The sequence below is a fragment of the Cervus elaphus genome, chromosome 11 (assembly GCF_910594005.1).
Source record: "Cervus elaphus chromosome 11, mCerEla1.1, whole genome shotgun sequence".
Lineage (NCBI taxonomy): Eukaryota > Metazoa > Chordata > Mammalia > Artiodactyla > Cervidae > Cervus > Cervus elaphus.
Genome location: NC_057825.1, coordinates 25,441,327 through 25,468,595, shown reverse-complemented (window position 1 = coordinate 25,468,595; position 27,269 = coordinate 25,441,327). Strand labels below are relative to the sequence as shown.

General features: G+C 36.3%; 1 protein-coding gene across 4 annotated transcripts; it reads right to left on the bottom strand.

The window, feature by feature from the left end:
- GEN1 (GEN1 Holliday junction 5' flap endonuclease) lies at positions 1-26,847 on the bottom strand. Of its 4 annotated transcripts, none has more exons than XM_043917154.1 (14): positions 26,653-26,847; positions 19,650-19,822; positions 18,548-18,734; positions 15,022-15,198; positions 13,378-13,488; positions 11,115-11,188; positions 9,467-9,558; positions 7,850-8,000; positions 7,500-7,536; positions 7,329-7,409; positions 6,264-6,394; positions 4,345-4,406; positions 2,715-2,855; positions 1-2,147 (listed from the first exon to the last, which is right to left on the bottom strand). In XM_043917154.1, exons 2-14 carry the CDS (start codon positions 19,808-19,810, stop codon positions 802-804), a joined length of 2,751 nt encoding a protein of 916 aa, XP_043773089.1. In that variant the 5' UTR covers positions 19,811-19,822; positions 26,653-26,847; the 3' UTR covers positions 1-801. The 4 variants fall into 4 exon arrangements, with proteins under 4 accessions (XP_043773089.1, XP_043773088.1, XP_043773091.1 ...); XM_043917153.1 differs by having other exon boundaries at positions 19,650-19,825; positions 26,653-26,783; XM_043917156.1 differs by having other exon boundaries at positions 19,650-19,842; positions 26,653-26,736.
- Between the last annotated feature and the right edge of the window lie 422 nt (positions 26,848-27,269).

Sequence of the window (27,269 nt, the reverse complement as noted above, 5' to 3'; positions counted from 1 at the left end):
TGTGTTTCCTGCATTACAGGAGCATTCTTTACCCCTGAGCCACCCAGGAAGCCACAGATTCATTTTTTTACAAAAAGGGAAAGAAAAAAGTGCTATAAAAAAGAAATCTGGTTCCCATACCACTATTAATTAGTTGCATGATCCTGAGCAAGTTTCTAATCCTCTTCTGGTTATACATTCTATTTTTCAAATCTTTGTCTACTTGGCATACCTGTGAACCTCTGGGGATATGTAAGAAGTAGCTTTCCAAATTTATTCAACTACTACAACCATGAGTTTCACTACATATAAAATTTTGTGAATTTTATTTCACAAAAGAGAATGAGATTACCGAAACTGGAAGAGTAGTTGAAAGTATCTTCACACTGAGAGTAAATATAACTCCCAGAAAGGCACAAGAAGAAGACATGAGAATGCAGGCAATGATAAAGAGTTATCCTTTGGGAAACAAGTTGTAATATCCAAAAATGCTTCAGAGGCTTGTGGAAGAAATGAGTAAAAATGAACAAATGGGTGCAGCACTTACTCTGTCCAGTGCTATGCTAACACTTTAAGGATATAATTAAAGCATAATCAATAAAGATATTTTTTTAAATGGAAAAAGTATGTTATAAAAATATACATTATCTGGAATTTTCACTACAGAGGATAGTGCTTTAAAACAGGAGTTTAAGGGAACATTTTAATTACAGTTTTGATTAAAATAGCAAGGGTCTCATATAGAACCACATTAAATTTTTCTACTACACATTAATCAGATACCTTCCTTCTGCTTCTGCTAATGCCAACAGTACCAGAATACTAAGTCATAGCTGAATATTTTAAATTTAAAGTGTTTTGGAACCTTAGTTTTAATCTCTGACTTAAAGGAAGAGGACTATCCAAACAGGTACCAGAGTCATCTTTATCCTTATGGTATCGTAGAAAACTCAGAGACTCATCTGGGAAACAGGCTTCTTCATTCCCAGCTGTTTCATAAGCCTGGACACACTGCTGAGTTTCTTTAATATATGCCTTAGGGTTACTCAACTTGGCATCATTTTTCTTGAACAGGGTTGGGCTATGCTTCTGAGAACTCTGCTTCATTTTTTGAGTTGTGGATTTAGCTTTCCCAAACTCTGGGACACTTTCTTCATCAGAGGAAGGTCTGTCAAGGCAAACGCTCTTTTTCATTACAGTTTTCTGAGCGATTTGAACGCCAGCTTTTCTACTATGATATAAAGCAGCATTTGGTGGCCCAGTTCTAACTTTGGAGGTCTTCGTTCCTGGGTTATTGACAGACAAGGGTACAGATGTATTTGATTTGTTAGTTTCTTGAAACAGCTGGCCTCCTTTTGGAATTTTACAGTTTCTAGATTCATTTTGCCAATGAATTCCTAGAAGATCCTTGGAAAGATGTGATGGACAATGAGAAGTATTATTAGCAAAACACTGTTCTTTTACAGTAAGTAGGGACAAAGTTTTTAGGTCAACATCTGGTTCTACAGTATTCTGAGGATATGATTTTATAAGTATTAGTTCCTTTAAGGGTAAATCCTGAAGACGTAAATCACTAATGCCAGAAAGGAGGTCCTCCTCAGGATTAGTCTTCTGAAGATCCCAACAGGAGAGTTTATTAACACTGGTGGTATGCCGTTCTGATTCACAACACAACTGCTCTGGATTATTTTTAAAACTGTCAGGAATAGCTGTTTCAAGTTCCGATTTTAAACCATGAGTGAATGTGTTCCTGGGGCTGGCCGGAGAATTACTAAAAGAAGTACTAAAAGAAGTACCTTCCCAGTCGATGGTGCTCAAGTGCAGATCAGCAACTGCGGATATATTATGGGATGAGGTACTAGGTTGACTAGATTCTGCAGTTAGAGACTTACTGATATCTTTAATTTGCTGCATAGCCAAAGGTCTTGGAGAAGATATTAACTGTTCTTGTGTAGTCAAACAGGCAGCATCTTCAGGTAAAAGCAAGACATTCAATGATGTGGAAATAAATTCCTCGGGTGATGTAGAATCAGGGGAAATTTCCAAGCCTAACTTGGATTTCTGCTTAGGAAAGATTTCCCATGTGGGTTTTAAAGTCATGTGTGATTGAACATTCATCATCTCATCTGATTCTGGCAAAATGTTTCCTTTAGACTTAATTTTCATGCCTGAAAAGAAACAAATATATAATACAATTAAAACCTATTTTAAATCTATTTTATTTTCTTTAACGTGGGTAAATAAAAAGAGTTCAGATCAGAAATCTATATGATCAATTTTTGGCTCTTTTGTCTCAGTGCATTCCTGAAAACTGTTTTATACCTAATTATAACAAAATAATTATTAATAAAATATTATAAAATATTTTCTTTCAGAAATACTGTTATTACTGTCATGTTATAAAATAGTGTTAAAATTTCTTCATTGAGTTCTGGGAAATAAAGAAAATGTATTTATAATCCTAAATATGTTATACACGCTAGTTGCTCAATAAATGGTTAGTGTAATTACTATTATTAATACTAAGTTAAGTTAGCAGACTCAGAGCAGAATGATTTTTTCCTGGTTTTTAGATTTTAAGTATGTCAAGACAAAGTATGTCAAGACAAAGGAGCAAGAGTATAATCCTTACTCTTGATTTTACAGAACTTTCAGCAAAATTTGGACAAGGTAGGTTCAAATAGGACAATTTATGTATGTTTGCAGCATAAACAGTTATCAAACGTGATACATACTTTTTTGTTTCTTCCCTTTATTTTCTGACTTTTGTTTTTGGTAAATAGCAACAATCTCAGGATAAGCTGCTTCAAACAATGACTCTTCTTCTATTGTTTGTAGAGCCAATTCTCCATGTTTATTTTCTATAGCATAATGTTCTAAAGGATTAAAAATACAATAAAACAACCTTACTAACAGATCTGAAATACTCCACTTTCCCAGGTAACTCAGTTTACGAGGTCAACTAGGTCATTCACAAATGGGTAACTCATGCAAATCTTACTTTACAACATCTCTATTCTAATAATCTGTTGATACAGAAGTGAGCTTTTTCCACCTGGCAAGAGCTGGAAAGAAGTTCCACTTAAATTAGAACTTTAAATTTCTCTTGTTTCAGAGATGGTAGGAACAGCTTAGAGAAAACTTTATTTATATAAGGTTAGTCAGTTTTGATTCAGTATAATAACTGTAAAATTCCAGATAAAGAATGGAAACAATTTCCTAAAACTTTAACATTGGCTTTCTTTAGTAGTAGCTTCTGAAAAGGACAGAATTGATAGGTCATCAAAAATATTACCATTTTCCAGATCATGTTTCAAAGATTATCAGTCTCTTGAGGAAATACCCAGGCTTATTGGACTCACAAGAACTCAATAAACAAAAATGAGAATGCTAATGTGTACATTTACAATGAAATACATAAATAGCACACTGGATTCTTATGTTTATCCTATATGAGGGCAAAACTATATAAGAAGCCAAACTATCATGAAATGTAAGTTAATGTGTCTGAAGTAGAAACAATGGAAACAAGTGAACTTAAGAGTATTTCTTCAAGCAACCTGGGGTTCATTTTCTCCTTAAGGGATAACTCCAACAAGGATAAGTGAAAGTGGGCACCTAACCCTGAGTTCTAGACAGAAGAGATGCATGGCCAAACTGGGTTAATGCCATTGTCTTTCCTGAAAATACACTCTAGTAGGTGAAATTGTTTCTACATGGTTTTCAAAATTCATTAGCTACTTTCCTATTATTCCCTTGAACAGCTTATGTAATTCTTTATCGTTTATCAACTAGAACTTTTATTGACAAATCTACTCTCTCACTCAGTCACATGTAATTATACAATCTAATTTTAAAGCCAAACAGAAATGAATTTGGGATTATTTTCCATTTTAAGTGCTCAGTACTTCCCCTGCCTTCAGTTTTGGAGCTAATTCAGAGTTCACTGTATTTCTGTCTACAGAAAATAAGAGTAATTTGACACTATAAATTCCCATAAAAACTAAATATAGTAAAGAAAGAAAAGGAAGGAAAGGAAAGGAAGAAAGGAACGGAAGCACCACAGGTGCTATCAGCAACCTTCATTTCTTGAGAACTGACTATACAGTGAAATCCAACGACCAGACTATTTGTAGTAGTATTTTCTTGAGAAATATATATCAAAACCATTTCCATATTGCTTTTGTAAATATTAACTACAAAAGGAATATCAATTTAAGACATTTAAAATTTACTCTGAGTTACATATAGCACAGGTACACTGGTGTATGTGATCTATTTCTTTTTATATACACGTTTTACACATGATATCTGTTAAACATACGTGACTAAATGTTATAAATTTTCCTTAAAGTATGTACATACCAGGCTTTTCCCATTCTATTTCAAAACAATGAACTCCATTTCTGATTCGGTTTTTAATGATTCTGGAAAAAAAAAAAAAAAAAAACCCACATCTAATGGGGTCTAACTGCATGAGTTATTTGGAAATCTTCAATTTGTTGACTGAATAACTCAATGCCCACTAATTTTTATTGTTTTAATAATATTCTAAAGATTCTGTAAGGAACTATTGTGTAGTTATTTCTGATTTGCTTATTTAAAAGATAGTGTTTACATGTAAATCCATGACTGATTCATGTAAATATATGGCAAAAACCACTACAATATTGTAAAATAATTAGCCGCCAACTGATAAAAATAAATGAAAAAAAAAAAAAAAAGATAGTGTTTATAATTGTTAGATCTTATCAGATTTTCCTCTCATTATTATTCAGTGTTCCTCTTTTACATAATAACAATTTTTGTTTTAAAGTTTATTTTGCTTTTATTAACTTTGCTACATCACTTTGGTAAATTTTTGCCTTGGTAAATATTTTAAGCTCTTTTATTTTCAAACTTAATATAGTTTTATTCTGCTTAATGCACTTAAGTTTAATCTACTTACATTCATTAAGATTATTGACATAGTTGGATTCATTCATACATCTTATTTGTGGTTCTGGTTACCTCATCTCAAAGATCACCTTTGTTATTTTACCTTTCCACCTTCCTATATCTTTTGGTTGGAGTTTTACATTCCTATTTTATGTACTGGTTTTAAAGACAGAAGTTGTATTTCTCATGTTTTAATGGTTATCCTTAACTGTTTACATGCATACTTTGGGATGTCAGTTTATTATCATAAACACATATTAACTATCAAGCATTATAAAGATACTTATATACACATTTTTTCCATTCAGTTTATTAAATTAGCTAAATATATTTTATCAATTTCTATGGCTGACCGCTGTTTGTTATTATCCTCATCTTCCCCCAAGTTCATTTTCCTTCTTGCTGAAGTCAACTTGTAACAGTGCTTTTAATGAGGGTCTGTGAGTGGCAAACTTTTAATCTTCATACGTCTGCAAGTGTCTTGCCAACCAGTGAATAATTTTATTTTATTTTTTCCAACCAGTGAATAATTTTAATGATGTCTAGGTTGCCAATTATTTTTAGTCAAAGCTTTGAAATATTACTCCATCATTCTGACGACTACTATTGTCATCAAAGATGTATGCTAATGGATTGTGACTCCTTTGGAACTTATCTTTCTTCTTTAATACTTTCCCAAAACTTTTTATTTTGAAAATTTTCAAACTTTAAGAAAAGTTTCAAGAATAGTAAAATGAATAATCATATACCCTTCACTGAGAGTCACCAATTCTCAGTTTCAGCCCCTCCACTTACTTTACCACTTACTGTTCCCTTTCTGGTCCACTGAGATAATTATCTAGTTAAGCCTAGCTACAACTTTTATAGGGGCCTCCCAGGTGGCACTAGTGGTAAAGGACCCGCCTGCCAATGCAAGTTAGACATAAGAGACGCATGTTCAATCCCTGGGTCGGGAAGATCCCTTGGAGCAGGGCACAGTAACCTACTTCAGTATTCTTGCCTGGAGAATCCCAGGGACAGAAGAGCCTGGCGGGCTAAAGTCCTCAGTGCCGCACAGTCAGACGCACCTGAAGCAACTTAGCACAGCACACTTTTTATATTTCTTTCTTTAACAGTCTATCATTACGACATGTTTGAGGCTGAGAAGTGTCAGAGCATGAACTATGTTATCCTGACACTAACCCCTGAACTAACTTTTAATATTCCATCAGACCTTTCCTCCATTCTTCTAAAACAAAGAGATATATTGATATATCCTGCTATTAAAGATATTAAGAAAAATATTTTAGATCATAAGATGTTCCAAAGAAAACACAGGGATTTGTCCATACAATTCTTTATATTACCGAATTGGCTGCAGCTGATTAGAGTTCCTTCGACCGAGCTTCCTTTCTGTCATGTCATAGTGGGTCAACAGTGTCAACAATTTCTCACATGCATAGTGACTGGGCCACTCCATTTTTTCAAGAGTAAATCTCTGTAAATGTAATAAAAAATATAATAAGACTTCATTATCTCTTGGTGAACAAATAGCACTCTCAGGTGATCTTATCTTTTCCGTAAGAGATAACTAATATTAAAGTTGTGTCAACAAGAAGATTCCCGTAATGGGCAGTGAGCCTCCTAAGGAGGCAATATTGCATGATTTCAGTGTGAGGGTTCTGGGTCTGAATGCCAGCATATTTCCTAGATGTTGGGTAAACTACTTAACCTCTTTTAGCCTCAGGTTTTCTCACTGTAAAATACAATTCAGCACACTGATTATGAAGTTAGGGAAGATTACATGCAATGTGTTAAATATAATATCAAATTTTAAACATTCAATAAATGTTGGTTGCCATTATTATTACTGTGGTTGTAGAGCTAAGCAATAAGCAGTTACAATTTATTGAGTGACTGTTTCTCTACTTACTATACTAGGGGTTAACACAAATAGTCTCACTTAACCCTCAAAGTGACTTCACAAGATAGGTAATCTTATTTCTTTTTTTGAGGAAAACACATATCCAGGGTTACACGGTAAGTGACAGACTGTCCAAATTTAAATTTAGGTCAGTGCACTTGTAAACTGTACTGTCTTCCATAACAATATACTTGATCTTCACATTCTCCAGTTATTAGCATCTCTCCCTCAACACAGTCCTCAACACAGCCCTGAAAACAACACACCTGCGCATGGTCCTTAAGGAGTCTTGTAAAGAACAGCATAACTGTGATTTGTCTTACAGTCTGCAATACATAGCTACTATGTGATAAAGGAATGAAAAGTAGATATAAATGTTTGTAAAACACACATGTACTCAATAGCTTTCTACTTCAAACCTCCTTTCAGAGCAATCAAAGTGATTACCCCTTCTTGTCTTTCTAGTATCCAACTTTACACTGTAAAGTAAGAGTTTATTTTCAGATACCTGAAACAATAATAAATCAGGTCTTTGGTACCTGACTGCCTTCACCAATTTATCCTTGTTCAGAAGGAATTCTTGAGTAACCTAGCAAGAGACAAGAAAGTAAGAATGGAGACTTCAAACTTTTATAAAAAGCTTCTGAGATAAATACATAGTTGAATTGTTACTCATTACCTCATGGAATGGGAATCCCTCACAACTGCAAGCTTTTCTGAAAATAAGTTATATACAGGTTATTAATATAATCAGGCAATTTTAGGTAGATTCTAAAATCATCACCTCTAATCTCATCTCCTTTATTGAAAAGTGTTCTTGCATAGTATACCAGTTATCAACCTTCTCACTGAAATATTATTAAATTACTATCTTCTAAGATGGCCAAATTTTTTAACAGAATCAAGAAAGGGATTTTGTGAAACATTATTAATCTACACATGAGGGGAAGTTATGTGGAAATAATTCAACCAAAGGTATATAAACAGGTCCCATGGCAGAAAACACTGAGTACAAAAATAAAACCTTACTTCTTAATATTGTATTCTACTACATTCAGTTGCCTCTCATGTTCTGTACGGTGCCATTCACAAGGACAACAGTATTCATAATCATGTGGATCACAGTATCGATCAGTTTGACATAATTTGCATCCATTATGTTCATGATCCTTAGATGAACCTTTACGAAAACACAAAAAGTATAATTTTCACTGCCTTTTAGAATTATCTTCTATATACATTTTTTTCTTTGCCTTACCCAAATTTTTAAAAACAAATACTGCCTAGCATAACACCTAGCATATAGAAGGGTTTCAATACATTTAGGTTGAATAGAGTAATAAACACAACAGTAATTCTGAGGATAAACTAATTCCTTAGCTGTTAGCATCACTGACACTATTTTAACTTTTTGTAAATTACTCTTCTATCTGAAAGTGTTAATTTGTAACATGACTGTACATTTAGAGTAATCAATGGAAGACTGTGGAGTAAGTGGTAGTTACACACAAGAAGGATATTGTTGGTAAAAAATTATAATAATCCTTAAAATTTTAAAAAATAAGAATATGAAAGGAATACAGCAGTTATTACCTCTGCTAGTGGCTAGCTCTCAGTTACCTATATAGCTATTTTTAAACTAAGCTTGGAACATAAACAAATTCTGGTTGTGGCCTGGATGTTGGGCCCTAATGACCATTAAAAGGAAAGCATGACTACCTTCAACACTGTCTTGAGAATACATGAGAGCTTACATAAGTGATATGACCCAAAACCATAATTCATGAGGCATCAAAAAAACCCCTGCAGAATGGCATCTTATCTATAAAAACATTTATTTCTTCCACGCTATCATCTATAATTCTTAAATGCCAATGAAAATATATTAAGAAAAACAGATAGAGCAGAATTTCTTTTAAAAGATGAGCTAACATGATCTCCTAATCTCTCCTGAGAGCAAAAGGATTTTTTGACCCAGTACAAGTCAGAAACATCTTTTTTTTAAAAAAAGAAAAAAAAAAGAATTCTTATATTACAAAGAGAGAGATGGGTTCTTTATCTATTTATCAGTTCCCTGATCAGGGATTGAACCCGTGCCTTTGGCACTGAAAGCGTGGAGTACTAGCAACTGGTCTGCCAGGGACTTTCCATGGACGTCATTTTTTAATCAAGACTAATGAAGAGAATCCAAGCTATTTTCAGTAACAGTGAACATGTATTAGAAATTAATGTTAAGTCACTATCTTCACACACAATAAAAATATACCATATAAATATAAACAAATCACTGATATAAAAACAAGGGGCTTCACTTCCATTTTCCCCTAAGATTTATCAGAATTTTTTCTTAAAATGGATTTCTACATTGAAAACATAATTTTAACACTGAAATAATTTGATAATGCAGTTTGAAACTACAGTTATCCTGTATCTATCATTGATACGACATTACTTCAGTCAGTAAGTATTCACTGAGTGTCTACTGTGCGTATGTGACACAACTCCTGACTCTGCAGGTCCCCAGTCTGCTAAGGAAGGGAGGAAAGTAAAAAGTACCACAGGAATAGATACAAAACATAGGCATATACTAAACATAGGTAGCTAGACAGCAGTGTTAGAGAGACATCATTCCTTATGTCTGCTCACCTGGATGGGAGCACACAGAGCAATGAGCCAGTTTGTTAACGAGTGCTGGTTGTGAATTAGAGTAACAAGACTTTTCACTCCACTGATTAAACCTTTAAAAGAAAATGGTTTAAAAAAAAACAACAATAAACAAATACTAAGGTCACCAAACTGCCATGTTCTCAAAGGTCAGGCTATTCTGCTCCTTTCCACTTGCCTACTTATTTTCCCTTTGGCAGTAAAGTTGCTATCCCAGCCTGGGAACATAAAAACATAAAAAGATTTAAAACTCAGGGGAAGGTTAGTCTAAATTAATAAAAATTAGAATGACAGATTATTATAAGAAAATATAACCTCATTATTTTCAACTGTGAAGACAAACATAAAATACTGCCAAAAGTTCACCTTTGCTGAAACTGTCTCAATAAGAAAGATTTATAGTTAGCCAAGAGCCATATTTGCTTGCTTTTCCTTTTTTATTTTACTCTTCACAATTCCCAAATCATTCCTTAACTCATCCCCATGCCAAAGTACACCTTTGCTTTCCTGCTTTGGAAAATGGTAATTGCTGATATTAACAATGAGTTTATTAAAGTCTTAGATCTATCATTAGTCTTACAGTGGAAAGACAGGCATCTTAGGAAAGAGCACGAATATCTGAAATCTTTCTCATGGTCATCCCAATCTTCATTTCTACCACTTGATGCTTCTTTTCATTTATTCACTATCTCATACCTACTGGAGGCCAAGATTATTTTAACTGTCCCAGTGTCCTGGTTCCTTTCCTTCTATTCATTCTATACTTTATTATCACCAATATTCATTTTTTATAAAAATTGCCCTCATCAAGCAAATGATTGATAGATTCATTTTGAAAGCTCAAAACAAAACAGCACAGTTTGCAAACTTCAATATACTCTAATCTTAATTTTCCTGAATCCTCAAATGAAATGAAAGTGTTAGTTGCTCAGTCATGTCTGACTCTTTGCAACCCCATTGACAGTAGCCTGCCAGGCTCCTCTGTCCATAGGATTCTCCAGGCAAGAATACTGCAGTGGGTTGCCATTTCCTTCTCCAGGAGAATCTTCCAGACTCAGGGATTGGATTTTGCTCTACCGCATCACAGGTAGATTCTTTACCTTCTGAGCTATCAGAGAAGTCTGAATCCTCAAATCATATAGTCTAAATTCATTGGAATTTGTGAATATAGAACAAAGGATAGTGAAGTAAAACTTTTGTTCAAGTGTTACTAATTAAATATTTGCAATATGTCAGGCATTTCATTTATAGAAAAATATAGTATTGAAGTATTTATATAAAAATAATTTGAAATATAAAATTAATTATGTTGGTTTATCTCTACTTGTTGATAAAATAGTCTAAGATAGCTTATGGCAAATGTCCATGGTTATAAATAAACCCATTTGATATCTTACTACTTGTGTTTGTAGTGAGCTAATAATATTGATGATGCAAACCACGGCTTAGGACATGTTCTTTTCAACTTTCTTTGGAAAACATCAGAATAAATAAGTGATTGTCAATGAAAACATAGATCAGCTTCAAAAGACAAAACCCTTTTTTGGAAAGTCCAATACTTATTGTATACACTATTAAATTCAACAAGACTAGAAGACTAATGTCATAAGCAAAAATAATTTTTAGTTACCTCTGAAGTAAACTTTGCCCTTTCAAAATCTTTATCAGTTTTAATGCTTGCTCTTTTCCAACTCCAGGGACTCCCTTTCAGAAAGTAGGAAAAGAAATTCAAATGTTAATCATTAAGAACAGATAAAATGAAGGATGATGCATTCATTCAATGTAGGACTGTGCAGCTCAGAGAAGGAGGTAATTCTACATGTGCAAGATGCATTGTTAGGTGTAAATGAAAACTGCAGAAGAGAATAAGGTGTGGCTTAGATTTGTAGGTTAAATAGCAATGACAGTGTTAACTTATGTAACCAAAAAAGTCAGAGTTACATACAAAAGCTCTTACAGTTTATTTTAGGAGAGGGAGGAACAGCATTTTAGATGAACAGCATTTCATTTTCTATGTTCATTATTTTGATAATATTTTAATTTAACCTAACTATGCAATATTTATAATCCAGAAAAGGCATGTTCTTTGACTATATGAAACATTTAATATTGAAAGATCCAGACATCCAATAGAGCAAAGGAGAATTCCAAGTAAATTCCTGAAATTAGTAACTTAAGAAAATTAAAACAAGCATTTAAATTCCAACACATCTAGATATATCTAGATATATATAAATCTATATCTATATATATATATATATCTAGATATATATAAATAAATCTAGATATATATATAAATAAATAAATGTATATTTACATGACAATTTCTGGTTTAGAGTTTTCTAGTTCCTGTAAAAGTTTATTAATATGCCTTTGTAAGCAATGCTGCTCTTTAGCCAATATGCATCAGGATAGACACACCAGTGTTAAAATACTTCCAAACTGGTTAGTAAACAGTCACTGCCCACATATCTTGAGCGCCTGCTGGCAAAGGGGTCTCCTCCCTAATCTGAGTTCCTTTCCCAACCCACCTACACTCAGGATTAGGGTAACACATGGCACAACAGAGGGTGCCAGAAACTTGTTCCATTTCTACAGCCTATGTCTTTAGTAAACCAGTTACTAGATATTTTGCATATGACCCTTCTTGTATCAGCATTTAGTTACATATTAAATTTTTTTCCAAAAATTTTTTCAGCAAATTATGTTATTATAGTAGTGTCTTAAAGATCATTAAGTACAATGATATAAATAGCAGTTTTGGTTGCAAAGATATAAAAAAATCAAAATAGGCAAGGCTAGTCTGTAACGTAATAAATACCACTATAGCTGAAACTGGTTCTTGTGAGTTCAAGTTTGCAAATTTCTTCTTATGTTCAACACTGGGCTGTTTCCAGACTTTAATTATGATACAATTACATATAGGGAATAGGAATCTTCTATTTCAGAATGAGAACTATAATAATTATTTTTTGTGTTATTTAACAGCTTTTTTTCCTCCTGTTTTCTTTTCTTGTTAAAAAATTTGTTGATTTCTCTATTTGGTCACTGGTGACATAGATTAGAAATCAGAATTAATAATTTCCTATCCTATTACTTTTTCCCTCTCCTATACTCTAGTGAAAAAAAATACATGTCATCCCTCTTTAGACTTCTCTTATGGATACAGTCTACAGTATAATGAAGGATTTAATAAGGATACAAAGATGATCAGCAGGGACATAATAATGGGACTATATAAAAACAGTAGGAGCTACAATATAAATCATTTTGTATTTTTAAATATCATATTTATGAATGGGGTTATCACTGTAATTCTTAATTCATCCCTCACCTATTATACCCGTCTGTCACTGAGTATGTATTGTTATCTTAAGATATAAAATAAAAAGCCTTTCATGAGCAAAACTCAATGCAATGCTAAGAGGCATAGAGGGATGAATGACTTAGCCCAATAATCATGTTACCTAGCAACAGTAACAATAACATGGAGCATGTGTACAGTTAGAAAGTTACTATAGAGATTCAAAACCAGAACACAGACAAACAGTGATAGAAACTAACACTGGCATGAGACGAGAAAAGAGTAGCTCCTATATTTCTCTAAAAGGAGAGTCAAATGTGAATGTGGATCTCTTAGAGTAATGGTATACTGAGATTCAAGCTGTAGTACCAGTTAGATTCTATTCTCACTTATAACATTCAGTGTCACGGTGCGCAAGCGTTTCAATGCCACCTGAATGTTGATTATTTTAGTTACTGAATAGTTTATTACACCCATATCTATATTAGGTCCTTAACTATATAATACCATATTATATTCATATTTATGTAGCATGTAAGGTATCAGAAAAAGCCACTATGAATAGTAAATAAATACAATTTCAGCATACCTTTGGAAGATAATCACAGCCAAGCAGTACTGCCAGCCCAACCAGAGCATCTCTATTCAAACCTAGTTTACTCGTGATGGATGACATTGCATAACAGTCAACATGTGGGTCCTAGAAGAAAGTACAGATTTAGTTTCATCTTCAGAAAACCAAACAAAATAAACATTGTAAAACATAATTTGTCAAAGCTGCCTCTAAATATTTATTCCGAAAAGTTTAAAATTATCTTGATCACCAGAGTCTTCATATAAGCTAACATTTTAACATCTGGAAATAAAATCAAGTTTCAAAAATAGCTTTAAAAAAATAACTATAGTAGTCATTTTTTTCTTCTTGTTTTTTGGTGTCTACAAAAGTAGATTTTCATCTTACATAATTAAACATAAAATGTATATTATAGAAAGTAAACATTCCCTGTAAATGAATCATCTGAAGTAACTATTATTGACAGCCATGCATAGTCCTCTAAGAAACTCTTTCTTTAACACATATATACAAATGCTTATTTAAAGTAAAAGTAGGATTATATAAAAATACTATTTTGCAATATTTCTTGCCCACTAATACATTTGGATATCTTAGTCGCTTCAGTCGTGTCTGACTCTTTGCAATCCTATGGACTGTAGCCCTCCAGGCTCCTCCCTCCATGGATTCTCTTCAGGCAAGAATACTGGAGTGGGTTGCCGTGCCCTCCTCCAGGGTATCTTACTGACCCAGGGATTGAACCCGCATCTCTCATGTCTCCTGCATTGGCAGGTGAGTTCTTTACTACTAGAGCCACCTAGGCCTTAATGACTGCTTACTTATTATATTAGATGGACTCCAAGATAGTTTTTCTTGATGGGGACACTGGAAGCATTTTCAGAAAGATAACAGAATTTTCTGGCAAATGGTTTAGTTTTTCTGGCTTCAATACATCAAATGTCCATAGTCTCCCTCGCTCAGCCTTGAACAGTTACAATGAATATGTCCCATGTAGTACCTGCCTCCATGAGAACCATGGCTGTATTTAGCCATTCCCTATCACTGGGGATTTGGGTTGTTTGCCAAGTTTTTGCAAGTATTGACAAAGCTGCAGCTACTAATAACATCCTTGTATATCTCTCTTTGCATACTTGGAGGTGTTTTCAGGCTTACTAACAGTGGAAATTCTGGTTCAAGGTAGTACATATCATATGACATTTTGTAATACATAATTGAAACTGATTTAGAGTTAAACCATGTGAAACAAATCCACATTTAAAAGAGAATGAACCATGCAGTAGTGATATTTTTAATATGAGTAAACATTTTATTTAGCAATTGCTATGTACCAAGCATTATGGTAAAGAATCCCCCTGCAATGCAGGGGATGCTGGTTCTATCCCTGGGCTGGGAAGATCCCCTGGAGAAGAAAATGGCAACCCACTCCAGTGTTCTTGCAAGGAGAATCCCATGGACAGAGGAGCCTAGCGGGCTATAGTCTGTAGGGTTGCAAAGAGTCAGATAAGACTTCACAACCACGTGCACACACACAAAAAACAGTATTACACAAGCATTACAGTAAGCATTTTACAAGTTTTAGTTTATCTAATCCTCTAGTAATCCTCTTTTAAAAAAAAATAGTTTTTAAAACAAATGCTGAAAAAGAGAAAGAAAAAATACCTTGGTGTTCATAGTGAAATTCCTATAAACAGTCTGGGCCCCATAAAGGAAAGCATCTCCATCATTGGTGAGGCAGCCATCCACATAACCACTGGCGTTGAGGTAGGCACACATGGCTTCAGCTTCACCAGCAGCTTGGACCCAGGGAATTCCTAAGCATTCCAGCATATCAAGACACTGAGAAGAAAAAGCAGGTGCGACAAATCTAAGAACATTTGCATTACTGTTTTTTACGGTGTTTAACTTACGGCTATATTACAAATACTAATAGTACCTATTTAGGTGTGTTTTAAATTATGATATTTAAGAAATAATTGGAAATTTGAACACTGAATACTTTAGAGCATTAAGGAATGATTGCTGAACTTTTATGTACATTAATAAATACTGTATTGAGTCATATTTTTATTTTTTAAGAGCTGTATCATTTAGAGAAAGGTATTGACCCATTAAGAGAAACAATACTATGTCTGGGATTTGCTTCTCTTGCCTGGAAAATCCCATGGATGGAGGAGCCTGGTAGGCTGCAGTCCATGGGGTCCCGAAGAGTTGGACACAATTGAGCGACTTCACTTTCACATTTCACTCTCACGCATTGGAGAAGGAAATGGCAACCCACTCCAGTGTTCTTGCCTGGAGAATCCCAGGGATGGCGGAGCCTGGTGGGCTGCCGTCTATGGGGTCACACAGAGTCAGACACGACTGAAGCAACTTAGCAGCAGCAGCAGCAGCAGCAATGTAGAAGTAGGGAAGCGGGTGGGAGTACAGGTGTAACAAAATTGCTCAAGTTGATAATTTTTAAAGATTGGTGATGGGTTACTTTTGTATTTATTTAAAATTTTCTGTAATGAAAAGCTAAAAATTTTGATGTCAATTAAAAAATAATCTGTATCCAGTTAAAAATCAATTTAAAAATTATATTTTTAAAGTAATGAATATTCAATTTTCACTGTTCAGTGTTATCTCAAGAGTTTGGCAATATCTTTAAATTATAATAATTAATCACATTAACATTTACATCCGTAAAACTATAGCAATCTTTTTCACATGATCACCATCCCAATATGAGCTCTTTCAAAGAAGTCTCAAGTACACAATTTTGGCTTGAGACCTTAAAGTTCAGTTTTTGTTACCTGCCCTGTATAATGAAACTCTCTTATTGTGGGAAACCACACAGGGGCTGGTTGTTGGAGTGCTCCAGGGAAGTCACAAGTCTGTGCAGGATGTTTATTATCAATCTGCTGATGTATAATAATCTGCTATAGCTTTCTTTGGGTTATGAATTTAACTCTGTTGGGTAGCTTATAGTTCAGCTTCACAGCTTAGTGCATTATTTTTTGTTATATATCACACTCTCATTCTATCATTGGGGAATACTGGGTATGGTGAGGAAAAGTGGCTATTCACTTGTCTTTTCTCGAGGGACAGAATAAATATCTCTCTTTTTTTTAACTGATTATTTACATGCTATATTATGTAATAAAAAACCTCTGCCAGATGTTGCCCAAGGTGGACAAGGTTCAGAAAGACAAAGTACCATGTCAAAAAAAGGTACTTTTCAGGACTCCAGCTGGGCAACCTTATTAGAGAGACAGACTTGTTACAGGTGCTGCTCAACTGAAACATAGTTGTTTCTTCCTGCTAGTTAAAGTATCCTTTCGCAAAAAACAACAAGAGTTTAAATTATTCCAGATTCTTGTGTATGTCCTCCTCACTCTTTTCAAAAGCTAGCAGAGAATTTGTGATGAGGTTGGCTGGAATTTTCCCTGCCCTAAGTCTCTATGATGTGGGGCAGAGGTTGTTTTGGAGGACTAATTTGTGCTTTTCATGCTTGCAACTAAAAATGGCAGTAGATTAGAAGAATGTAAGGCCTAGTAAAAGACTGGACGGAAATATGATAACGATTAATGGGCAGGCAACACTGAACCAACATAAAATGTCTAAGAACATCACAATTGGTGAAATAAATAAGAATAGAAGCATTTTCTCAAAAAGACAAACACCTGTTTGCTTTATACTGGGTGTTTAATGCCTTCAGTATGTGAACCATAGATATTTCTAGGAACTGATTATATAATAATTAGAATCCAGTACAGATATTTTCTTCAATTATTGATAGTCATTAAGATGGAATAGTCACTAATTGAAAATTACTTTTTTTAATCACATGAAAATAAAAAATAGAAAAAATAGACAAAACTTCTGGAGAAAAAAGCTTATTAATTTGTGCAATGTCTTTTAAAAGAAATTAAAATTTTAACCAACATTTAAGAAGAAAAACAGGGATATGAACTCAAAGCAAATATCATAAAAGGTTTATATCCTTAGCCTATAAAGAAACTGAACAAAATAAAAAGTAAAACCTCAAAAAGGTTAAGTGGAAAAAGGATATGATGGTCATTACTTACAGAAGGACTAAAACTAACTTAATGTTTAACCTCATCATTAAAAGAATATGACATTTAAGTATGTATTATATGTATTCATATGTATTATATAAACCAAAAAGTCTTTGACTTTGCATACTAAATAGTACAAAGATAAAACTCCTAATATCCAAAGATCGTGTGGATTCACTGAAATTGCTATCTCATACCTGTATTGGTAGGAAGTAGTTGGCAAGAATTATAAAACCCTTCTTAAACTTAGGTCTATCAAGCCCACTTTGGGTAATTTTATTTTCAAATCACAAGAAAAAGCTATGTTCACAAAAAAATGTTTCTCACGATTTCATGTATAATAGAGAAGAACTGAAAGCAAACAATATACAATATACAATCATGGGGAATGATTTCAAGTACAACCATTACAAGTAATAATTCTGAACAGAATATGGTAACAAGAAAATACGGGTATGCTACATTAAGTGAAAAGTCCAAGATAAAAATTACCTGTGCATGATTATGGCAACTTTAAAAATTAAACACATTTAAAAAAATACAACATAGTTATAGCTTCCTATTGTTTTCCTTACATACTTTATCTTGTTATAGATTTATCTTTGTTTTAAGATATATAATATTTTATAACAGATAAATATACTAAAATAATAACTTTTTATAATTACAAAGCCCTGAGAGAAGCCAAATCAAATTATATCAACTACCATTAATCCTGAATGAGTAAAGTATGAATTAATGAGACTGCTATTCTGGGAATTTGTTAAGTGCTGAAGGTTTCCTAAAACATTACATATTAAGTCCCAATTATGTACCAGTTGCTTTAGATATATGTATATTTTCTCTAATTTTCACTATAACCCTGTAAAGTATTACTACTCTCATTTTACAGAGTAGGAAATGAGGCAAAGATAGGTTAAAAATATTGCCCCTAGAGTTTCTAGATGCCAGAATAGGAACTTGAACACAGGTGAGTTTCACTCCAAAGCATAAACTCTGTTCTCTATTCACATTGGCCTTTTAGTGAAGACAGTTAAGTATTAAAGATACTGACCAACAAAGTTTATTACAGTAAAATCCATTCTCTAATTCAAATCAGAATTATTGAATCAGGCCCGAATGCTTACCTCCTTTAAGACTGTCTTAAAATGTGATCTCCCTGTTTTCTGAGACCGTGTTTTTCCAGAAGGTCCATACTGGATCTGATTCCTCTTACTAATGACATCAGCTTTCAGGTGCGGGGGTTCCCCTTCCATAACAAACACCAGCTTTACATCCATTAGCATTAAATATGAGATACGAAAAAACAGGTTTCTGAAATAGTAAAAGTTAACGATACTTTAATCATCATACATGAATAGCAGAAGTCAACATTGCAGAATGTTGACTAGTATCAAAAACTAGTATCAAAAATGTATCAAAGACACTAGTATCAAAAATGTTACATGCAATAATGTCTTACTTATGATTTTAAGTGGACTGAACTGAGAAACCACTACTTGATTTTTTAGCAAAGGAGATTTATGATTATTCTAATTGCTATGTAGAAAATGGTTTGGAGGAGGAGGAGGCCAAGAGAAGAAGCAGGGAAGCTAGTGAAAAACTTCATCTCAACAGGGCAGATAAGAGACGTTGCCATACACTGAGGTAGTGCTTCTGGAGAGAAGTTTGTGAATGTGACATATATTCTGGAAGGGGAACTGGCAAGACTTCAGATGGATTGGATATGGGGAGAGGTAAAGCAGGAGGAAAACGGCTCCCAAATTCCTGCCTTTTAGTCACTGAAACATCCTAGGGGATAGGTTAAATAGGCAGGCAGGTATATGAGTCTGAAGCTTCAAGGGCATGAGATACAAATTTGTGAGTCACCTGTATGAGGTGACTCAGTGGTAAAGAATCTGCCTTTCAAAGAAAGAGACATGTGTTCAATCCCTGGGTCAGGAAGGTCTCCTGAAGGAGGAATTGGCAACCTACTGCAGTATTCTTGCCAGGAAAATCCCCTGGACAGAGGAGCCTGGTGGGCTATGGTCCACAGGGTTGCAAAGAGTCGGACACAACTGACTGAGCATGCATGCACACAATATGGAGACGGCAGATGTGGGCATGTTAATACATTTTAAAATCTCAAAATGCAAAACAGCAACAACAAAACAAATGAAGTGGAAACAAAACCAAGACAACCACGGCTTATGCGATCACATATCTATATTCTGAGAATGTTTACTCTACCTGAGGTGGGGCTTCATGACTGTCCCAATCATTTTTTTGACTGTCTGTGCTTCACACACCCAGAGACTCAGATCAACTGCAATGGTTTTCCCACTGAGACTGTGCAAGTGGACGTGTTGTTTAACAGGCTCCAGAATTTGCCACAAGTCATTTACTCCCATCCTGGTGGTTACCTGCTGTTATTTGAAACAAACTTTTCAAAAGATTGTTAAAAGACATAGAAGCTCAAAACAAAAATTTAGACAGTGTATTTTGAGCTAGTTGGGGGTGATTCATAAATAGTATTCTCATTTCTTTTACTGGTCAGCTCTTCAGGATGAATCAAGAATACCTGAAACATTAAAAATGGTGGTAATACACTCAGTGGCGACAAATGTAGCAGCTGATGTAGCAGCTGAAAAGTTATTAGCAGATTATAGCATGCTGAATTTGTCCTTAAAATCCACTCATGTCATCCAGTATGTTTCTCTGTATTACTGAAAAATAAAGTAACTTTAAAATAAAAAAAAAACAACAAAACTTTAAAATTTAAAGACACCAAATGTCAATGGTTTTCCCTCTTCATTCTTTCTTCTTTTCCACGCTGCCTGTAGCAGTGGCTGAGAATAAAATTTTTCACATGGTCACATTAATATTGCATGAAATCTGGAAAATAAAGGAAAAATTACCCTCATCCCAAAGGGTGGTAATTGTCTTTGCTCCAGTGAATAATAAGAGCTAACAAATGCAGAGAAAATCGAAGGATCTGGTAATGTGTATGTGTCTTCTTGAGAATTCACTCCTTGATTTACATACCTAAAGAGAGAATAGGACTAGTCCTCTATCATAATCAGGAAAAAACAAAAAGACAAAAACAAGGAAGAATGCAAACACATGAACAAAAGACAAAAACACAGGGTTAATGAAGGAAAACTGATGGAGAAGTGGCAGGGAGATAGAAAATGAAGAATTGAAGGAATATGCAATTATTTTTTTAAAAAAGAGCATTGGCTTTTTAAATTACAACATCACACATGTTCATTGTGGGAAAATAAAACATCTTTTAAACAAAAATATTTTAAAATGACCTAATGTCCCATTTGGGCTTTCCTGGTGCCGTAGCAGTAAAGAATCCACCTGCAATGTAAGAGATGCAGGTTTGATTCCTGGGTCAGGACAATCCCCTGGAGGAGGGCATAACAACCACTCCAGTATTTTTGCCTGGGAAATCCCATGGACAGAGGAGCCTGTAGGGCGGGCTGCAGTCCACGGGGTTGCAAAGAATTGGACATGACTAAAGCGACAGAGAACAGCAGGCACAGTTTCACTATTCAAAAAAACTAATGTTAATCTGTTCTCTATGTACATGATATTTTAAAAACAAAATTGGCTTAAGCTCTGCTATCGTAACCTGCTTTGGTATTTTCTATATGCAAGTTTTCCTTTATTAAACATCTATAGCTGTTTTTATTTTCCTTTATCATTATTTGATAAAAACTATTATGTAGCATTTGAAGATTCAGTCTGACTACATAACAGATCAGTTCAGTCGCTCAGTCCTGTCTGACTCTTTGAGACCCCATGGACTGCAGCACACCAAAAGCTTCCCTGTCGATCACCAACTCCCAGAGCTCACTCAAATTCATGTCCACTGAGTTGGTGATGCCACCCAACCATCTCATCCTCTGTCATCCCCTTCTCCTCCTGCCTTCAATCTTTCCCAGCATCATCAGGGTCTTTTCCAACGAGTCAGTTCTTCACATCAGGTGGCCAAAATATGGGAGCTTCAACTTCAGCCTCAGTCCTTCCAATGAATATTCAGGACTGATTTCCTTCAGGATTGACTGGTTGGATCTCTTGGCAATCCAAGGGACTCTCAGGAGTCTTCTCCAACACCACAGTTCAAAAGCATCATTCTTCGACACTCAGCTTTCGTTATGGTCCAACTCTCACACCCATACATGACTACTGGAAAAACCATAGCTTGGATTAGACAGATATAGAACAGATATCCTCTGAGTAATGACCTTAATTCATTCTAAAAACACAAGACAGGATACAAAAACGTATTAAGACAAAAACTCATCATAATGTAAAACCATTCTAAATAAAATGTAACCGTATTGTCTGCTCCTTTAACAGAGTCCATAGTAAAAGTAAATGTTCTCAAATTGTACATGACTGCAAAGAAAATAAATGCTGGAAGCATGGCTGTCCTTTTCTGAATCTTAATTTTAAACGTGGCCAGTGTTACAAGCAGTATTTTGTGCACTCATTCTTATGAAGAGCTGCACAAACATTTGCTCATATGTCACTTTAGAAGGATTATAGATTTAAATAGAGAAGAAAGCATTAGCTAATGGTGGTTCCAGTGCTCATACTGTCTATTTCACAAGAAAGCCCACAGATTGAATGCGGGTGACATTGCGGCATATGCAGAATCAAGGTTGTCTTGCCTAAATATTAAGTAATGAAATATGGATGTAGTCATATTTCAATTAAATATGTGGTCAATAAAAAGCAATGTTCTATAACTTTATGAATGCATGAGTATCAAACATGACTTCAGTATGGCTTTTTTAGGGATGAGAGTCACACCTTCTGGTTTCTTGCAGAACACCTAAGAACAAGTCACGTGGTCTCAGGCAAGGTGCATCTTTTCCCCAGCCCTTCCAGATCTAAAGCTCACTCCTTGAAGTAAGCCAGAAAGAAAAACACCAATACAGTATACTAACACATATATATGGAATTTAGAAAGATGGTAACGATAACCCCGTATGCGAGACAGCAAGAGAGACACAGATGTATTGAACAGTCTTTTGGACTCTGGGAGAGGGCGAGGGCCGGATGATTTGGGAGAATGGCATTAAAACATGTAAATTATCATATGTGAAACGAATCGCCAGTCCAGGTTTGATGCATGATACAGGATGCTCGGGGCTGGTGCACTAGGATGACCCAGAGGGATGGGATGGGGAAGGAGGTGGGAGGGGGGTTCAAGATGGGGAACACATGTACACCCGTGGCGGATTCAAGTCAATGTATGGCAAAACCACTACAATGTTGTAAAGTAAAATAAATAAATAAATAAATTAAAAAAATAAAGCTCACTCCTTCCAACCACGGCTCTAGCGTTTCACGACCTAGGTTGACTGCACATACACAAATGGATAGTAACGAATGAAGGGTGCTGGGTGGCACACAGTGCACTGTTGTCCGTCATGGCACACACACACACATTCACGTGTAGGACTGAAATGTAAACTGTACTCCTTCTCTGGTTAGGCTGCACAGGGATCTTAGTTCCCCAACACAAGCCCCTTGCAATGGAAGCCCACAGTCCTAACCACTGGACTGTCCGGGAATTCCTTTCTCCAAGTTATTGATAAAGGAAATCTAATCTCCTACTTTATCTTTACATGGATGCACACTATGGAGATGAGTTTGAGCAGGCTCTGGGAGTTGGGGATGGACAGGGAAGCCTAACGTGCTGTATGTAGTCCATGGGGTCAAAGAGTCGGACACGACTAAGCAACTGAGCTAAACTGACAATCAGCATCTAATTCTTGATTCCACCATCTCTCCTCAAAACTGTCTACCCTTAGTCATTCCCAAATACTCAGTTGCTTAGGCCAAAAACCTAGCTGTCATTCTTGATTGTTCTCTTTACTAACAGCAACTTGATCAGCAAGTCCCTTGTTTCTAAAAACATACCCTAAACCCCCATTTCTAAAGAAAACTCCCTTAGTTCTTTCTGCAGTCTCCAATCTGGCCTCCCTGCTTCCACTTTTTTTTACCTCCTACTCCTACACAATCATTAAAAGCTACACACAGAAGCCATTTCATTCTTTGTCCCTTTCTTGGCACCAGCTCTGCTTCTGAAGTGATATTAAGTAGCAATGGTAAGGCTGTAAAGCATTTAAAGTTCCAAAAAGGGACAGAATGTAACAATTTTTAAGATATCCAAGTACAACTACACTTAAAGATAGAACTGATGGTTCTTGCATGAGGTCATGATCAACCTGAAAAGGTTACTTGAAAATAGCTCAGCATTAGGTAAAATTTCAAAACACTCCACAGAGCAAACTCACCCTAAACTGTGTATAATTTTACGTTCCATTTTTACTTAAATAGGGTGAAATTAGAAATTTTTTGTGGTGTAGGATTTGATGAGTCTCTACTCATATTTTATAATGTAATGACTTCATTGACATCAATCTGCTCATGCAATCAATGTATATTATTTATATAAAAAGAATCTCCTAAAATACTCATAATTCTTAAGAATTAATATGATGCAAGAACACTTATGTGAATAAGAAAGTCAGAGAAACCCATAGCAAATAATTTTATAGCCTTACTAGTGGCTTCAATTTATTTGCTTTAGTGAAAGAGCATTGGACTTGGGATAGAAAACCTAGAATTTTGATCTTGGATATACATTAACTATATGTGTAACCTTGGGAAGACATTTAACCCATCTACAAAATGAGAGGTGTTAAACCAGATGAATTACAAGATTCTGACATTATTTGAATCTCATAATCAATTTTGATAGCCTGGTATTTAAACTCTTATTTCAGATTATCACTTGGTAGAAAGAACACGGATTTCTAGTTTAAAGAAAGAGCTTAAGAATCCCCTTCAGATTAAAACAAAACCAAATCCTTTGATGTAACCATATGGTGCCCATAAATCAGTTTATGCTCCTAAAACTTCCTTAAAAGCTAATAAGCTTTTATTGGTTAATTATAAAACTGAATGAGGTGAGAAAAGCACAGAACCTTGCTAATTCCACTAATGAATCAAATTTAAAGAGCACAAAAAGAGGTCAATGGTTTTATTTATGCAAAAATATACATTTTATTAAACTAATTTTTCCAGTTTTATTTCAGGCATAAACATTAGAAATCTTTTTAATGATAAAGCAGGAAATACTTTTAATTTCCCAATTCTCATGTAGATAACTGTATTTTCATATAAAGTTTGGTAAACTGTGTAAAATTTATTTCAGTACAGGATTATACTGTATAGAATATACCACATAATTTCACTAATTAATGCTATGTTTATTATTTCTTGTTTTATTTTATCTGAATTTAGCCTAAACTTTGAAGCATAATATAACCCAGGTTTAACTTTCTAATAGTAAACACTTATTAAATGCTTATAATTTACCAGAACTCTTCTTGGTGCTGGAGATACAATAGTGAAAGATCAAGTCCTGCATTTAAGGACTGTGGTTAGGTGAGCTTAGAGATAAACAGGGAATTTCAACAATGAGACAAGTACAGGCACAGAAGTAAGGCTACAGAACTAAAGGAAAAGTAGTATATAGATCTGAAGAAGGCAGCTTATCTAGTGTAGGGCATCAAGGAAGGCTTCCTAAAGGAAGAGACAGCTAAGCAGAGACCTTCCAACCATGTTTCTCATCTTTTACCAACAAGGACCACTTTGGCCGGAGGCTGTAGAGTTTTCATCTATTTTGACTATGTCACTATGCGTGTCATGGCAAGGGCTACAACAGGAGCATGTATTTGATTATCTTTAGAAATAAAAGGGAAGTGAAAAAGTTGGCTTAAAGCTCAACATTCAGAAAACTAAGATCATGGCATCTAGTCCCATCACTTCATGGCAAATAGATGGGGAAACTGGAAACAGTGGCAGACTTTATTATTTTGGGCTTCAAAATCACTGCAGATGGTGATTGCAGCCATGAAATCAAAAGACACTTTCTCCTTGGAAGGAAAGTTATGACCAACCTAGATAGCATATTAAAAAGCAGAGACATTACTTTGCCAACAAAGGTCCATCTAGTCAAGGTTATGGTTTTTCCAGTGGTCATGTATGGGTGTGAGAGTTGGGCTGTGAAGAAAGCTGAGCGCCGAAGAATTGATGCTTTTGAACTGTGGTGTTGGAGAAGACTCTTGAGAGTCCCTTGGACTGCAAGGAGATCCAAGCAGTTCATCCTAAAGGAGATCAGTCCTGGGTGTTCATTGGAAGGACTGATGCTGAAGGTGAAACTCCAATACTTTGGTCACCTCATGCGAAGAGTTGACTCATTGGAAAAGACCCTGATGCTGGGAGGGATTGGGGGCAGGAGGAGACGGGGACGACAGAGGATGAGATGGCTGGATGGCATCACCGACTCGAAGGACATGGGTTTGAGTAAACTCCGGGAGTTTGTGATGGACAGGGAGGCCTGGCGTGCTGCGATTCATGGGGTCGTAAAGAGTCGGACACGACTGAGCAACTGAACTGAACTGAAGTATAGTTTGACGTTAGTTTCTTTAGGGGTGTTCTGGGTTAGCGGTAAATATTTTTTCCATCTAGAAAGGAAGTGTTGGAGTATAGAAAGTGGATTACATAGCTAGATTAGCATGTCACGCGAAGAGTTGTGTAAAGACAGAAGTGGGAAGTAAAGCACCGAAACCTAAGCCAAGGATTTACACTTTCTTTAGTTCGGATGTTTATTGAGAGGGTTTACAATGTAAACCAGGCACGAGCTGGTGGGGGTGGGGGCGGGAAAGAAAGTTTGTATATATAAACAACCACAAAGCCTTAAGGTAATTGCTACAAAGGAAGTTATTTCCAAACACAGAGTTAACACCGAAAAGGAGGAACACCTAAGTGTGCCCATAGGGTGATCGAGAAAGGCTCGCCCAGGATGGTCTTGCACCAGGCGTGGGACTTTGCCCCACCGGGCCCGGGCGAGACCATTCGGGACCCAGGGCCTCGGCTCTGCGCTTAGCGGCGGCGGACATCTCCCCCGCGGGGGCGAGCGCGCGCGGGGGGCAGGGAGACCCCGGGCTCGGAGAGCCGGGGCCCGGCCGGGAGTTCCGGGACGCGGTCCTACTGGACCCAGAGAGAACCATGGGCGGTGTCCTGGGAGGAGGGGCGGGCGAGATAGGGACACGAACATAGAGCTCGCCCCCAACCAGCTTGCAATCGCCCCCAGATTGCAAAGGAGTGGGTAGAGGGGTCTGGGCGGGGCCGTCTCTCTACAGATCCGCGCGGGACTTACCGGGACAAGCCTGCTTCCTTGGTTTTTGAAAGACGCCTTTCTGTCATTTATCAGTTTGGTCTGAATTCTAACTACTGCTGTCTCCAAGTTTCTAAATGTTCCTCTACTCAAAAAAAAAAAAGAAAGAAAACGAAAACTTCCTTTTTCCCTCCCCAGGCAAAGCCTAGACTTCTGAGGCTTAGCACTCAAGCCCAGAAGGCTCCCGGAAACCACTTGAATCCGGCGCCTCAGCCACCCGGCTCCGCCTCTTCCGGGAAGTGACTTCCGCCTTTCCGCGACCGCGGCTGCACACTCCGCGGCAGCGCCCAGCCAGTCGCTGTACGCATGCGCGGAACTGTAGCCGCCGTGGGGGTTCCAGGGTGTTTTTTTTTTTTTCTCCCGGCTTTCAGTTAGGCAACTCACCCGCCCCGCCCCGCTCCACGCGTCCCACAGTCGCAGAGCCCCGGCGCCCCTCCCAGCATCCCCACTGTCCGCCCAGGGGGCACTTCCGGCCCCGCCTCCTAGAGTCCAGTGGCGCGAAAACTCCGCAGCGCGCACGCGCGGGCGGAGTCCCGGCGGGCGGAGGGGGGGCGGGGCGCAGGCGCGGAGCGTCCCGCGGTGGGCGCCGGGGGCGGCGG